Source organism: Takifugu flavidus, chromosome 16, assembly GCF_003711565.1.
Source record: "Takifugu flavidus isolate HTHZ2018 chromosome 16, ASM371156v2, whole genome shotgun sequence".
NCBI lineage: Eukaryota > Metazoa > Chordata > Actinopteri > Tetraodontiformes > Tetraodontidae > Takifugu > Takifugu flavidus.
The window spans coordinates 3,783,458-3,797,334 of NC_079535.1; the positions used below are offsets into that span (position 1 = coordinate 3,783,458).

The 13,877-nt window shown below is 44.4% G+C and overlaps 1 protein-coding gene and 1 long non-coding RNA gene across 3 annotated transcripts; one reads left to right on the plus strand and one right to left on the minus strand.

The window, feature by feature from the left end:
• The first annotated feature begins 5,871 nt into the window (after positions 1 to 5,871).
• On the plus strand, positions 5,872 to 13,268 carry LOC130540319 (uncharacterized). 2 transcript variants are annotated; one of them, XR_008954413.1, is made up of 3 exons: positions 5,872 to 6,419; positions 11,423 to 11,912; positions 11,986 to 13,268. It is a non-coding gene; the product is annotated as an uncharacterized LOC130540319 (long non-coding RNA). The 2 variants fall into 2 exon arrangements; XR_008954412.1 differs by lacking the exon at positions 5,872 to 6,419 and adding an exon at positions 11,147 to 11,336.
• nkx2.1 (NK2 homeobox 1) lies at positions 8,248 to 10,446 on the minus strand. The gene is made up of 2 exons (XM_057059377.1): positions 10,074 to 10,446; positions 8,248 to 9,463 (listed from the first exon to the last, which is right to left on the minus strand). The coding sequence occupies exons 1-2, from the start codon at positions 10,438 to 10,440 to the stop codon at positions 8,793 to 8,795; spliced, it is 1,038 nt and encodes a 345-aa protein (XP_056915357.1). The 5' UTR covers positions 10,441 to 10,446; the 3' UTR covers positions 8,248 to 8,792.
• Positions 13,269 to 13,877: the final 609 nt, after the last annotated feature.

The following is a 13,877-nucleotide window of genomic DNA, read 5'->3' on the forward strand; positions in this document are numbered from 1 at the left end:
TGTTGTCATCGATAGCAGTATTTGAAATGAACATGATTCCTTAATCTTTGTTGGCATATTAGGGCCATTTTATAATTATTTTAACTAAATTTCTCACGCGCTGCTCCTTTAACAGTGTGGCACATGGCTACATAATTCAAACAGTCAAAGCTGTGGGTTGTTTTAATCTCATCTTTGTCCCTTTGTGACCTGCAGCACCACTGGTTTGCGTCGTCCTTTCCATTCTCACCATGTCATTCACAGCTGTTTTCACTAAAAGGCTCTTCACCACAGGTTTTCTCCCCCAGCTAGCAGACAAGGTTAGCTGCTAGCTGTTGAAAACAGTCAATAGCAGTGAAGTATTTTCCTTTCAGTCCTGGTGGAAAGGTTCAGAAATCAGTGGAGATCATTTTATTTGCAAAAGTAGCATCACTGAGCCATGTTATTTGTTTTTCTGTTCTATTTGTTACTTTGTATGTAAAATGGATGATTATTTAATTATTATCAACTCTTTTTACTTACAGCTTGTCACATTACAGCTTTTCAGACCTTCCACAGCTGACATTTCACAATAAACTGCACTAAAAAAAGTCATTTTACACCATAGAAAGCACGTCAGTATGCATTATATGCAATTTGTGTCAATAGATTACTGAAAATGTGGCACACAGCGTCTTGAAAGTATGCTTCATCCCAGTTATTGTGACTCTCACTTGTCCTTCCTTGTCCTTCCTCCTGCGATGAGACGGGATCCAGCTGAGCCTAAATGACCCAAGTCGATTGCAGTGAGTCAGAGTGCTTCAGTCTGCTTCAGTCTTTCCCCTGAGAGGTTGCATGTTGATGGTTCTGTTAATACACGCTCAGTCAGAACCACGGAGAACACGCCAGACCTGGCTGTCTGCCAGATATACTGATCAAGACGTGAGATATTTGTTGGCGGATAATCACAAACACTTGATGTGAAAGTGGTGTTATTTGGTTACGAGTATTTTTGAACAGGGGGAGTCATTTGAGCAGAAACACTGGGGGTAAAAATGGCTCTGAATATAACTTAACAAAGAGGTTATCAATGTATATATAACTTATAGTAGACCTACAACTGTCTGTTGTGACATAAATCTCTTTGTTGATATGTTTGTTGTGTTTTTGTCTTGAAACTGGTGGCTAGTGTTAGCATCAGCTGGTGCTGTACTTACTGTATGTTTATTTCTTAAAACTATTTGCTCAAGGATCTTGTATAAGTTGCACACAATTACATAATTTTAAAATATATTTCTACAAGAGGAGATTATATAAACTGATGTATTTTCCTCTTGTAGTGTACTTTTAACATGTAGATAAATAGCTGACAAATGGCATTCGCATGAACAGAATATTTGGCCTTTATGCATAGAAAACAGCAGTCATGGAGGGGAACCCGGGTCGCTTCTTTTGTACTATAAGTAAATTTATATGCCCACTTTTTCCAAGGGCTACAGATTAATGATGATGTGAGTTATTCATCAGCCCGTAGATTGTTTGCAATGATGGGAAAATGATGAGAATGGCTAATTTCAGAATCCTACACCCCCCAATAAAACAATTGTGTTTTTTACTTTAAAAAAAAAAAAAAAAAAAACTTTGTTGAGGTTACAAAACTATGAGAGTAGTAACTTTTTTGTTTCTGGGCTTTTACAGTAGAGCTGACAGACTGCATTAGCCATTCTGTGACTATATGTTATATCCACTCAAAAGATCCCTGATCATCTTGTTTTTCCATCGCGTCTCCCCTCAGTGTGTCTGTCCCCCACCAGCCCTGCAGATACATCCAGCTCCATCACCCCATTACCACCTCCACCAGCAGTAGCAAGCCCCCCCTCCCGTCCCCGCCCCCACCCTCAGGCGGCTGCACCTGTCACCTGCGGGCCCCTGCCTACATTCAGGATCAATTTACATAACCTTATTTAGCAGTTCACAAATCAGAGCCATTAAGAGCCGCTAACAGGAACCCAGGCTTCTAATTTTGCCTTTCACAGTGGGGAAATTGTTCGGTTCAGACCTACAAATAAAGATCCAGGTCTTGGCTTTGATTGTTGATTGTGATGGTAAATGTACAGATGATTAGAACTGATTTTTTTCCTCTGCCCCCGTATTGATTTACTGCCAAAACACAGCAGGGATCATTTGTGGTGGACGGGGAGAACTGAGTAATGAGGGCGTTTGATGTATGCACCGATATATGCACGCGTGAGCTTTAGTTTTCCACCAAACCTCGCGACGCTGCCAGAGTCAAATCTGCGCTTCTGCATCCAGACGCGCACGTTTGCGCTTCACGGAGGAGGAGGACCGAGTCCAGGCTTCCGCCCACAGATGTTGTCTGCTGTTGTCTTTTTTTTTTTCTTTTTTTAAAGGTGATTGCATAACATCAGCCATCAGCAGGCAGATAAGAGCCGCGGTAACAGCGGGCCCGCAGAGATGGCGAGCCGTGGAGGAGAAAGGCGCTGCCGCGGTGGCTGCGCATAAAAGCCCCGGGAGGTCAAGTCAAGCAAAAATGAAAATGTTTATGAGGTGTGATTCATTAAAGTGGCCCTGTCCGGCTTCGGCCCGGCTCGTTTCAGTCGTTTCACTTGAGGATAATTTATTACAAGTGCGCCGAGCATGTCCGTGTGGGGGTTGGGACTCGGCAGAATGGTGCTTGAGAATGCTATAGCAACCAACAAGAGGATGTGGGCCTTTGCTGAAAGCTGCTGGGATTGTGTAAAAAAGAGAGGGAGAGAGGGAGGCAGAGGGACAGATACGATAATACTGATTTTTATTCCAGTTACGGTTAATATGTAGGATTTTTGTCTTATAAAGCCTCCAACTGGGGGGCCGCCAGACTGAGAATAAAGAGCAACAACTGTTGTTGTCGTGCAGCCTGCACGAATTACTCGTAATGAACATGTAATTAATGGAAATAGACTCACTGGTGTCAAAGCAAACAGCGATTCTAATTGATTTGCATTTCCCTTTTTTCGCCCGTCTTTGTCAGCCCTCTCCATTGATCAACCCCCGCGCGTATCGCCCCGCATGCGTTCGGCTTCATTAGCAGATAACGGGCTCCTGACCGCTCCCATCCCGGGTTTAATGTCGCCTAATGTCTACTTTGTTCCCGTGTCATGTCGGAGGGCAGCTGACATAATGAGGCAGTAGGTGGGTGGGCCGCGGCGGGATCAGCGGTGGGGTTAGGAAAGCAGAACCTGCGGGACCGGCGGGGCCGCAGCGTTCACTCTCACATAAACTGGCCGTTTTCTGCAAAAAAATATGCCCTTTTAGCATCAAGAGCACCTAACCCCCCCTCCCCCCCCGGATTAGGGTTCCGTTTATTCCGCCTGCAAATTGACCAAGTGAGAAATCCCAGCGAGGCTATGTCCTACTGAGCAATTCAGCACCGGAACAGCACACGGAGAAAAACGGCCTAAAAGGAGAAGCAGCGCATTGTGCACAGAATTGCATGTTAGCTAATTGTTAATTTAAGCGACTCGCAGCGGCTAATTATGTCGGCACAGCCGAGCCATTTGCATGATGGACCAGCCACCTGCCTGAAGGCACTGCCAGGGCAAACTATGTAATTACTGAACAGCAGTGGGGCAATTTTTGACTGTCGCCCCTTTTGTGTCATATGAATTCCTCGTAATGGCATATTTCATTAGGGGGGCAAATATCACCCACCTCCCCGTCCCCGCGGCTGCTTAACAAAGGGCGCAAGCCTCAACAGGTCCTAATACCCGGGACCTATTTACATCAGCGCCCGCCCGCTATTTTATTTTTCTTTAAATCAACCTGCAGTTATGTGGCGCTTTGCTGTGAGTTAAATGGGCGAGATTCGCCTTTTCTCAGCTCACCTCACGCGTTCTTTTTTCTTCAGAGGTTAAAATAGACCGAGTGATTGCAGCCTGAACTCATTAAGCTGTCAAATGTCCGCGCTTGATTGCTTATTGTCGAACCATTCAAGGGCCACTTTTTAACCCGCTCTGACCGATGAACTCCTGGATGTCGACCCCACAGTTTCAGTTTAATTATTTAGGATGAACTCTTTTTTTCCACCCAGAAAAAATATTTTAATCATGCTTTATTTATCCTTTAATTATGTTTAGAAACTACCAAACCGTCTTCATTTGCTGCTTAAGTGTCTTTTATTTTCGTCTCTAATACGAATTGTAATAATACAATAAATAAACAAAATAAAAAACATGTAATGGATACATCGTCTTTCTTCTGGTGGTAAAACATTTAGATCAGGTAAAAACTGGTCTCGCGGGGTTAATTTGGCTTGGTTTTGGCTCTTGTCGTCTGAAAGGCTCCTTTAAATGGAGCCGTCAGCGCTGCGGGCCTCCGGGGCGAGCAGCGGGGCCCGGGTCGCCGTGGAGGGTTTGGTGTTAACGGGGTTAGTGATGGCTCGTTGGTTTCTAAAGGACCCCCGCTGGGTACTGTACACAGACATGACAGCCCGACTGGTTCCCGGGTCAAAGGCACGCGTGCACACGCGTTTTCGTGAATTGCAGTCTCTGTGAGGACCTTTTGTACCCAGCCTGAATTCTTTTCTGAGTGTACATGTAGCAGAGCATCGGCAGGTCACGTGATCGGGAGAAGGCGTAACTATACAAAGAAAAACTAATATTTACTTTATGAGCACAGGGAACAGTGAGACTTTATATGCTCACTGAGGTGAGGTTGTGAATATGTCTGCGACATAAAACTTTCCATTGAAGATGCTGGGAGGTGAGGACAGACTGGGAGCAATGGAGAAAAGCTAAAGTTTAGTCAGAATGGGATGTTAAGACTTTAATTACAACGGTAAGAAGGGATTTCAAAACAACAAACAAAGTCACGTGTCCCCGCTGAGTGTTAAACTTTGGGTTGTGCTGGAAAGTTGCACCCAGATTTATAAAATGAAGATAAATGGAAGCCTCCTAAATGTCTCCCTCATCATTAAACTGTGGAATTGATCTTTAATTCAAAGCTTGAAGCTATCGTAATTTAAACGAGTCAGCGTGATCTGTCAGTGCAGAAGTGCTACAACAGACACACTTAGCTGATGAGTGGTGATAATCTCAGCACTTGTATTAGCTGGACACAACCACCAAAGTGCTTCATTACTTTAGAAGAAGAGAGCCAATCAAGGGCTGACTACAACGGCTGGAATATCGCTGCAAACGTCCCACAGCAAGAGCTATGCTAACACAAGGCCTGGTGAGATGCTAATTCAGTGATTTAAAGTCTGGTTTTAGCAAAGTTCATGATAAATAAATAAAAAATGACACGACCCGAGGGTTGCACAAGTGGCTCTCTGTGTCTCCAGAGTCCTCAGATGCTGACCGACAGGTGGGAGGAATCAGGAGAACTTGTTCAGAGGTGCCACAGGGCTCAGTTCTCAGAGCAGGTACGTTCCAATATCACCACTAATGCTTTCCAATTACGACTCCAACCCTTTATAACTGCCCACCAGTTACGTTCCACCTGGATTTTGAAATTTAGCGTCAATTTTATGCAGGCAGAGTTGTTCTAAAATCCCCATTCTCCTCAAAATGTGCAGTTTCTGCAGTTTGGCCAACCAGACAAAACAGCTTTTTACTGGCAGAGTAACAAATAAATTGTTTAACTTGAATGTAGAGCCGACGAGAGTCTTTCTAATCGCATATAATCATATTTTAAACGTTGCTCCCCATCAAATGACCCGATGTTACCTGATTCTGTGTGTGTGTGAACAGATGTTGATGGGTTTCCCATTTTCTCTAATCTTACCGTTGGTTTTGACCGCAGATGTCAGCTTAAGCCCCCACATCAATCACCATCCCTCTGAAGTGCTCTTGAGCAAGAAAAGAAAACCCCGCTGTCCAGTAGGCATGTCGTTTAAAGACCTGCTCTGTTAGCCGATAAACATGTGCAAGTTTGGTGGGCCGGGCGCGGCTCTGATTGTCGGGTATTGAAGTGAGGAATTTCCTAATTTGTGCCGTTTCTCCTCCGCCTCGCTGTTATTAAAATGGAGATAAATTACAGACGGTCCGGGAGAAATTTTCCTGAAAAGACACAAAGCCAAATGAACCCTGCAGACGTATAAATGCACTTTGTTCATCGGGCCCAGAACAGCCTCCACTCAGGCGGCTGTGAATGCTGCATTTCATGCCTGCAACAATTATGCTGAAAGGTCAAGTATTACTGCATCTCTTGCTCCGCTTTGCATGCAAAGTATTGCGGTTCACAAATGCCCCTCGTTCTGCGCTCTGCCAACAATGGCTTCAAGAAGCAGATAAACGCAGGACAATTAAAGATTTCTTATTCTAAACGGGGGGTGGGGGGGTGATTGCAGTGGCTGCGTAATTGTCCTATTTGTTTCGGAAGTTATGAAAGCGCTACCTTGGACAACTGCTCCAAAGGAAAGAAAAGCGGCTCTTGCTTTTCGGAATATCTTTTCCACAGAAGTGAGTAAATTTATTGACTGCTTGATTTGCTGATTTATGCTGCTGATATTTACAGTGAGAAGTGAAAGAAACTGCAGATGTGACCTTTTTGCCTTTTATTTAGGTTACACTGTAAAAAAAAAAGTATTTAAAGTATTTTCACTGTTTTTTAAAATGCATATAAGACGTTTCAGCAGCCTATATTTGATTAAAACCATGTGATTTATTTCACATCTTAAAACATCACGGAACTCTGGAGTGACACTGAAGCTAAACAGGCGAATAAAATTCAGCATCAGTCCCTAACTCAAATATGATTACCTTGAGATTAGGGACTAATTGCTTGGGGTTCACGGGGACCAGTCCAGCATAAAGCCAGGAGGGTTTGGGGAGTTCCACTGTGGGTTTCTACAAAAGAGAGCGATGAGAGCACACACGCTTCCAACAAGTCATTCTCAACAGCTACAAGCTGCGCACAAAGACCACACACCGCGCCAAAGACATGGTAATGTAATCCCGAACTTCTCACTTCTCCCCGAACAAAACCAGCCCGGCAAAATACCTAATAGAAGACAGTTTCTGATGATGGAGGGACGTGGAAATCCTCCAACGGCTTCTTTACCCCCGCGCAAATCTGGCGCTGCACAAGCGTTTCTCACACAAAGAAAGTTTATTCCTGCAAATAAAAAAAGGAGTTTCGGCTTGAGTCATTTCATCTGTCGGAGCCAAGGAACGTTGTGGAAATGGTTGTTCTTTCTGTAAAATATTCCATAAAAATATAACAGGTCGTCGCAAAAACAATAATATATTCTTAAAATTCGGAACGTGCGATAAAACAGAAAGAAACCGGCTCAATTGGCGTAAAACGATTTAGGAAGTCAGACTGCTGCGAGAATAAAACCATTTTATGGTGAATAAAACCATTTTATGGTGAGTAAAACCATTGTATGGTGAGTAAAACGTCAAAGTTTGCCGCGTCAGGTGGGACCAAAAATATACTGTTTGGAAATCAGGCCCACAATAAATAAATAAATAAATAAACCCAACCTGCGGCTCCGCAAAACATCTGCATTATTTTTGTCAAACCATTTGAAATTATAGCCCCAAGGACGACACAGAATAGACAATAATTCGTTTGAACCGTAAAGTAAAATTATCTGTAGTTACCTTTGTCTCTTAGCAACCGCCCTGTTTACAGATAATACCCAGTGCGCAGTTAAATGACGGGACAATAGTTCCTAATGATTATTATAGCTCATATTTACAGAACCTCCACTTAGAGAGGAAAAAATGAACGGCTCCGTGTTGCTTATTACTGTGTTTTAGGATAGATAAAACAGATTATGTATCCTCCTATTTTTTTAAAAGAGAGCAAAGCTGCTGCGACCTGCGCGGCCAAGAAGTTGACAGCGGCTCGTTTCTTTGTTTCCTTTCAATTCATTGATTAATTATTGATAATAAACAAAGCAGCCGATATCTCCGCTCCGACGCAGAGAAGAATACGCGCTGTTTGGAGAAGGATTTCTTTTTATCGATGAGCTGCGTTTGATGTCGACACACCTCAGGACGACAAAAGCGCGCGTGTTGACCCCGCCGGCCGCGCACGGCAGCTTTATTGATGAGAGCGAGCCTGCGCCAATTTACACGGAGCAAAAGGGATGTCATGTTGGATAAGAGAGCTATTTTCAAGCCTTAAAAATAAACAGCATTTTTTTAAAGTCACCCGGGACCAATAATAATAATAATAATAATAATATAATAATAATAATAATAATAATAATATAATAATAATAATGTGTTTTATTAGTCTCGGTTGATCTGTGAACATATTTCACAATAAACTTAACGATCTGGTTTACATAATTTATTAATAGGACTGTCTTGCTGTGAGTCAAATATCTATATAAGTTACAAAGAAATAAAACGTACAAATACCATCGAAACGACAACAAACTGGCGATAGCGTCAAAAACTTTGTACAACAGATAGCTAAAATTCAAACATTTTCTCAGAATATGCAGGCTAGAACTACAGCTTACATTAAATTCTATTATAAATCAGAATGTGTGTGTTTGTGAGTTTTTTTTTGTTTGTTTGTTCAGCAGTTTCACTTCACTTTTTCTGCCGATTCTTCTCGTCTCATATAATTTACATAAATAATTCCATGACTTTTACATCCAGAGTCTCTGGTCGGCTGCGGCCTTTTTCCTCTCCTTGTGATTAAATTCACGTTTCCATTAAAAAAAAAAAAAAAAATGACCAGAGCTGCGTGATGAGGCGTCTCTGCTCAAACGCGCGCAGGCCGACCGGGACGCCGGGAAGTCTTGACAGGGGGAGAAAAAAAGGCTCTGTTCTCTTCAGTAAAGGATTTTAAATCATACACGTCGCCTCTTGTCACCACGTCCTGCCATATAACAGAGCCGAGCACTGCAGCGCGGAGCCGTACTCGGCCCCGGGGGAGTTGAGGTGAGAGAGCCCGGCCACTTGGCTCTGCAGAGACGACGGGCTGGATGAATGCGGCGCCAAGTCTGGAGAGTGACCTGTGCTCCCCACCTGCTGGTTCTGATGCTGCCCCAGGCCGGACGTGTTGTTGGACATGATCATGACGTTGCCCCCCTGCTGGTGGTGGTTCTGCGAGGACGACGTGGGCGTGTGGCCGCTGCCCTGGCACGGCTTCCCGTCCTTCACCAGCACCGGCACGGCCACCCTCCGCGGGGACTGCTGCTGCTGGCAGGAGCCGCTGTCCTGCTGCATCTGCTGCTGGGACGCCTTGTCTTTGGCCTGCCGTTTCATCTTGTACCGGTGGTTTTGGAACCAGATTTTCACCTGGGTCGGGGTGAGGTGGATCATGCTGGCCAGGTGCTCCCTCTCCGGCGCTGACAGGTATTTCTGCTGCTTGAAGCGTCGCTCCAGCTCGTAGACCTGCGCCTGGGAGAACAACACGCGCCTCTTCCTCCTCGGGGTGCTGGACAGGGAGCCCATGCCTTTACCCACATCAGCCAGGGAGGTCAGGCTGCCCATGCTGCCCATGTTCATGCCAGACGACGAGCCCATGAAGCGAGAAACTGGGGGGGGACAAATCCAATTAAGTTTGACCGTTGCAGCGCTCGTCTTATTGCACCAAATGAAAATAAAGAAAAAAACGTATAAGGCTTAATTCCGACCCGGAAATTTAATTTGACATTAATCACAACAGTGGAGTGGAAATAAACTGCTTTCATAACCTTCATTGACTCAAGCGTGTATCAAAGTCCATATTCACGCATTCTCAACCTGTCAAACTGTATAAACAAACCCTTTAACTCTTAAGAGCAGCACTAAAGGTCGCAAACAGACTAAGGTTAACGTGTTAAAACACTTAGATAAAATCATCAATACACAATTTCTCCCTAGAAAAACGAAAATTCCTCATAAAAAGCAGCGCGATGTGTTTTTTCCCCACTTCGAATTAAATGCTGTAGACGGAACGCGTGTTTTATGATTAATAATAGCATTATTATTATTATTATTATTATTATTATTATTATTATTATTATTATTATTATTATTGCGCTCGGTCTGGTGTGTAACAAAGCAAGCCATGAGAAATAAAAAGTTGTCAATTTGGTATTTAGCTGCGCCAACAGACAGGAACGCCTGAGCGCGGAGGGTGATAAGAGACGCGCCGGTACTCACTGGTGGAGAAGCGCGGGTCCGGGTTGGCTCCGTACCAGCCGGTGGCTGTTGTGCTGCCCCTCATGCCGTCTTGGTAGGACGGCAGCTCGCCCATGTTGCCCAGGTTGCCGTTGCAGTAGCCCCCCATGGCCGTGTGTGACAGCTGAGAGACACCTGTCGCAGTCATGTGATAAGCCGCAGACACAGTTCCATTATGGCCCATGTGGTGCTGCTGCATCGCCGCCTGAGAGACCTGCGGCTGCCGGTAAGAAGTGAGAGGTGCCCCCAAGTTGTTATTCTCCATACTTACTTTCTTATAGCTCTCCTCGAGGGGACTCAAGATATCGGAAACAGAAAAAGGAGTCGTATGCTTTGGGCTCATCGACATTGTTCTGAGGCTGGAGAGGGAGAAATTAGAAGGCAAGGCAATCTCCCCTTCTCTCTCCTTTTTTTTTTGGCCAAAGCCTCTGCGGTTCCTGCTGTCTCAGCCTCGATCCCGCTAGATGAACACGCACGAGAGCGCCTCAAGTCCGCCTTAATTGAATTGAGTGAGAGCTCGGTGCTGGCTTTGGTTTGTTTTAGCTGGGTGCCAGGTTTAAGGCTGCCATCAGAGGCGGGGCATCGGCAACAATACCAAACAGTTCGAGCCTCTTTTCTCGCAGCGTAATTTCACCTACCAGATATGCGCTCCCCTCCCACTAACAATAACAGGAGCGCCGTGCGCGATCAGAAACGCAAGCGCGCTCCGGACGGGCGGCCGCGGGCGCGTTTGGAGTCGGTGCCTCGCCGTGGCCGCTGATAAACAGGCGGCAGCACCTCCAGGCTGCTGACCACAAGGCTCTTTATTAACTGTAGTGATGTTTACGAGGGCCTCTTGATGAAAGGAGGCCTATATGGACTTGAGAGTTGGAGAACCACTCCTCGGCTGAACTACTGACTTTTAATGGCCATGAGAGGCCTCCAGTCAGTGATTGCAGGATTGTTTGTGTTATGCCTTATCGTACTCAGACATGCAAAAGTGCACTTGCGGGGAGGGAAATTGACTGATACTGATAAGTAAATAAATACACATCCGCGCGTTAAGTGGCTGCGTAAATGATTAACCCTCACGTTCTTCCCCCCCCTCTTTGACACCATTGGACGCGCTACCTAAATTCAGATGCTCGTCTGGGAAGAAACAAAACAAGAGGGAAGGAAAAAAGCAAAACGGAGTCTGGAGTAAAAGAGGCTCTTGTATGAAGTAAACGGGGTTCAAGTACTCTCAGAACGGCGGAGTAACGCCAGGTAGCCCTCAGTAGCATCCTGCCTTAATGCGCGAGGAGCCGCAGCGGTCTAACCCAATCATGTCTCATCTCCAACACGCTGTACAGGAGCATTAAAGCAGGATCCAGCTCCAGCAGACCTGGGGGATCCAGCTCCAGCAGACCTGGGGGATCCAGCTCCAGCAGACCTGGGGGATCCAGATCCAGCAGACCTGGGGGCAGGAGCCGTCTCCCGTTTTTACGCTCGGCTCCTTCTGCTTTGGGCTCCAGAATGGCATCACCGCACATTCTTCCATTATTACTAATATATAATCATAAGAAAATGATTTTATTCTTACGTTATTATTTTGGAAAAGTATAAATGGATCGCAGATTTAATCGCTTTCTGCTAAGTTTAAAATAAAAATAGTAAATTCCTGATCTTTGACTGGTTATTCCATGGAAAAACTGCAGATATCAGATAGATCTTTGGGCTGCTACTCCAGCAGCAGCAGATGGAGGAGAAAAAGCCCCCATCAGAAGCGTGAAAGCCCGCAGGTGGAGCCGACGTGACCCCGCTGAGCCGCCACTGAGGAAACACAGCGTCTTCCGCTGGCAGGTAGTGTTCCATATGTGTTTATATCTCGGGTTCACCGATTAGATTCTCATCGAGATTCTGTTTTTACCCACAGACGCGGCCGCAGCAGCCGCAGCCCCCGCGCTGTGTGCGTGTGGAGCCCCGCAGACGTGCGGGTCACTGACCCGGTTCGTCGCGGGGATCAGCGGCTGCTCGCGGCCTGCTGCAGGCGTGGATGCCGCTGCTTGGGGGAGCAACCCGCTGCCTTTTAATCATATTCAGCGCGACCACATTATCACATCATGGAGCCCCAACCTGAACATTCCAGTTTGCATTAAATTGTTTTGGGTGGTAGCTGCGCGGCAGCGCGCGCGACGCGCGGCTACATAATCGCAGGTAATTAAAATGACGACGCTTCTGCATCCAAACCAAATCTCGCTTATGTTTTCCTTAATGAAGGAATGTCACCAGAAATCTTCAATCAGCTTTTCACTGTTCACTCCGCTATTACGACCAATTAACGGCAGTTAGTCCAAACCTTCGGGCTAATTCAGAATTAGTAATTCTGCAGAATAATGAGACACTGACTGTGCAGGTTCGAGACTACCCACAGACCCGGATTTAGGCTGGTGTTTATGGAGCGAGCAGAACGCCAGAGAACAACAGCTACAGGAAAAAGTTAAACTATTTATTATTATTATTATTATTATTATTATTATTATTATTATTATTATTATTATTATTATTATTATCATCGTTATTGTTGTTGTTGTATTTTAAAAAAAATTATATATATTTTTTTTATTTGTTTTCTTTTGCTGATGAAGCTGATATTAAATTAAACCAAACTTCAATTTGAAATAAACCCTCTACACTCTTTTTAAAATTCAAACTAAATAGGCATCATTTTCTCGCTTCCTGCTCAGAAAGTTTCCGATATTTCTCCTTCAAAAGTTTTCTTTCTTATTTTCCTGCTTCTATCAACCTCCATCAAGTCTTGTTCTACCCGGAAATGAGCTGCGTGAGGGGGAGAAGTTGTCAAGGAGGTGAGAAAAGAAAGCACCTGTTCTCCATCTCACGCCAGACTACCCGCGGTGACCTCCTGGTCTCTGCTCCTTTGAAGTGACGTCATTAACCGCCTCTGCTGACGCGGGATCACGCCGCCGCCGCGCGTCACCGCATCCCGTCAGCAGCTCGGTCCTCTGGTAGCGACCTCTGCTGGCGTCTTCAGCCACCTGCAGCTAAAAGCGCACCTCCATCTGTCGCGCGCCCTGTGGCAGGTGATGACGTGTGCTGTGGCGCCATCTACTGGACATTTGTGTCATAGGAACAATTTCAATCGGCAGAAAAAAGATCAAAATAAAAGTTGTCTGGATAAATTACTTTAAGTAATTTATACTCACTGGTTTATGGTTTAAATCTGTTTGTATTTAAATGATTTAGTTTAAAAACATTTTGGCTATGATTTTATATATAGTTGTTAATATATTCTTTCAAAAATATGTTGAGGCAGAAATATTTAAGGGAAAACACTAAGCAATGTACATGGAAGTAAAGGCCAAATAAGGCTTAAAGGAATAAAACCAAACTAAATTAAGATAACTTAAAATATTACATTATATGACATAACCTACATTTACTGTAATTTGTTTCGCTCCGGTACGCCTGCTCTTATCCATCTATTTTGTAATTAAATATTGTATTTATTCCTATAGTTTACCCTTGTGATAATAGTTTGTAATTATTTCTTAGAATAACATGTTTTTTTATTATAACATTTATTACAGATCAGCAAAAAAATCAGAAATTTAAAAACTAACTGAAGACGGTCGAGAGCAATAATTAAAAAAAAACCTAATTAAATAATAAACAAGCTAAAGTAGTTGTAAAGAAAAATCTAGGCCAAACACACAGCAAGTTAGTAAATTCAGTCTGTAAAATGTCCAATTAGAAACTATGTTTATAGATCACTGCTGTGGTATGACCTTTGACCTTGGCAACAGTGGC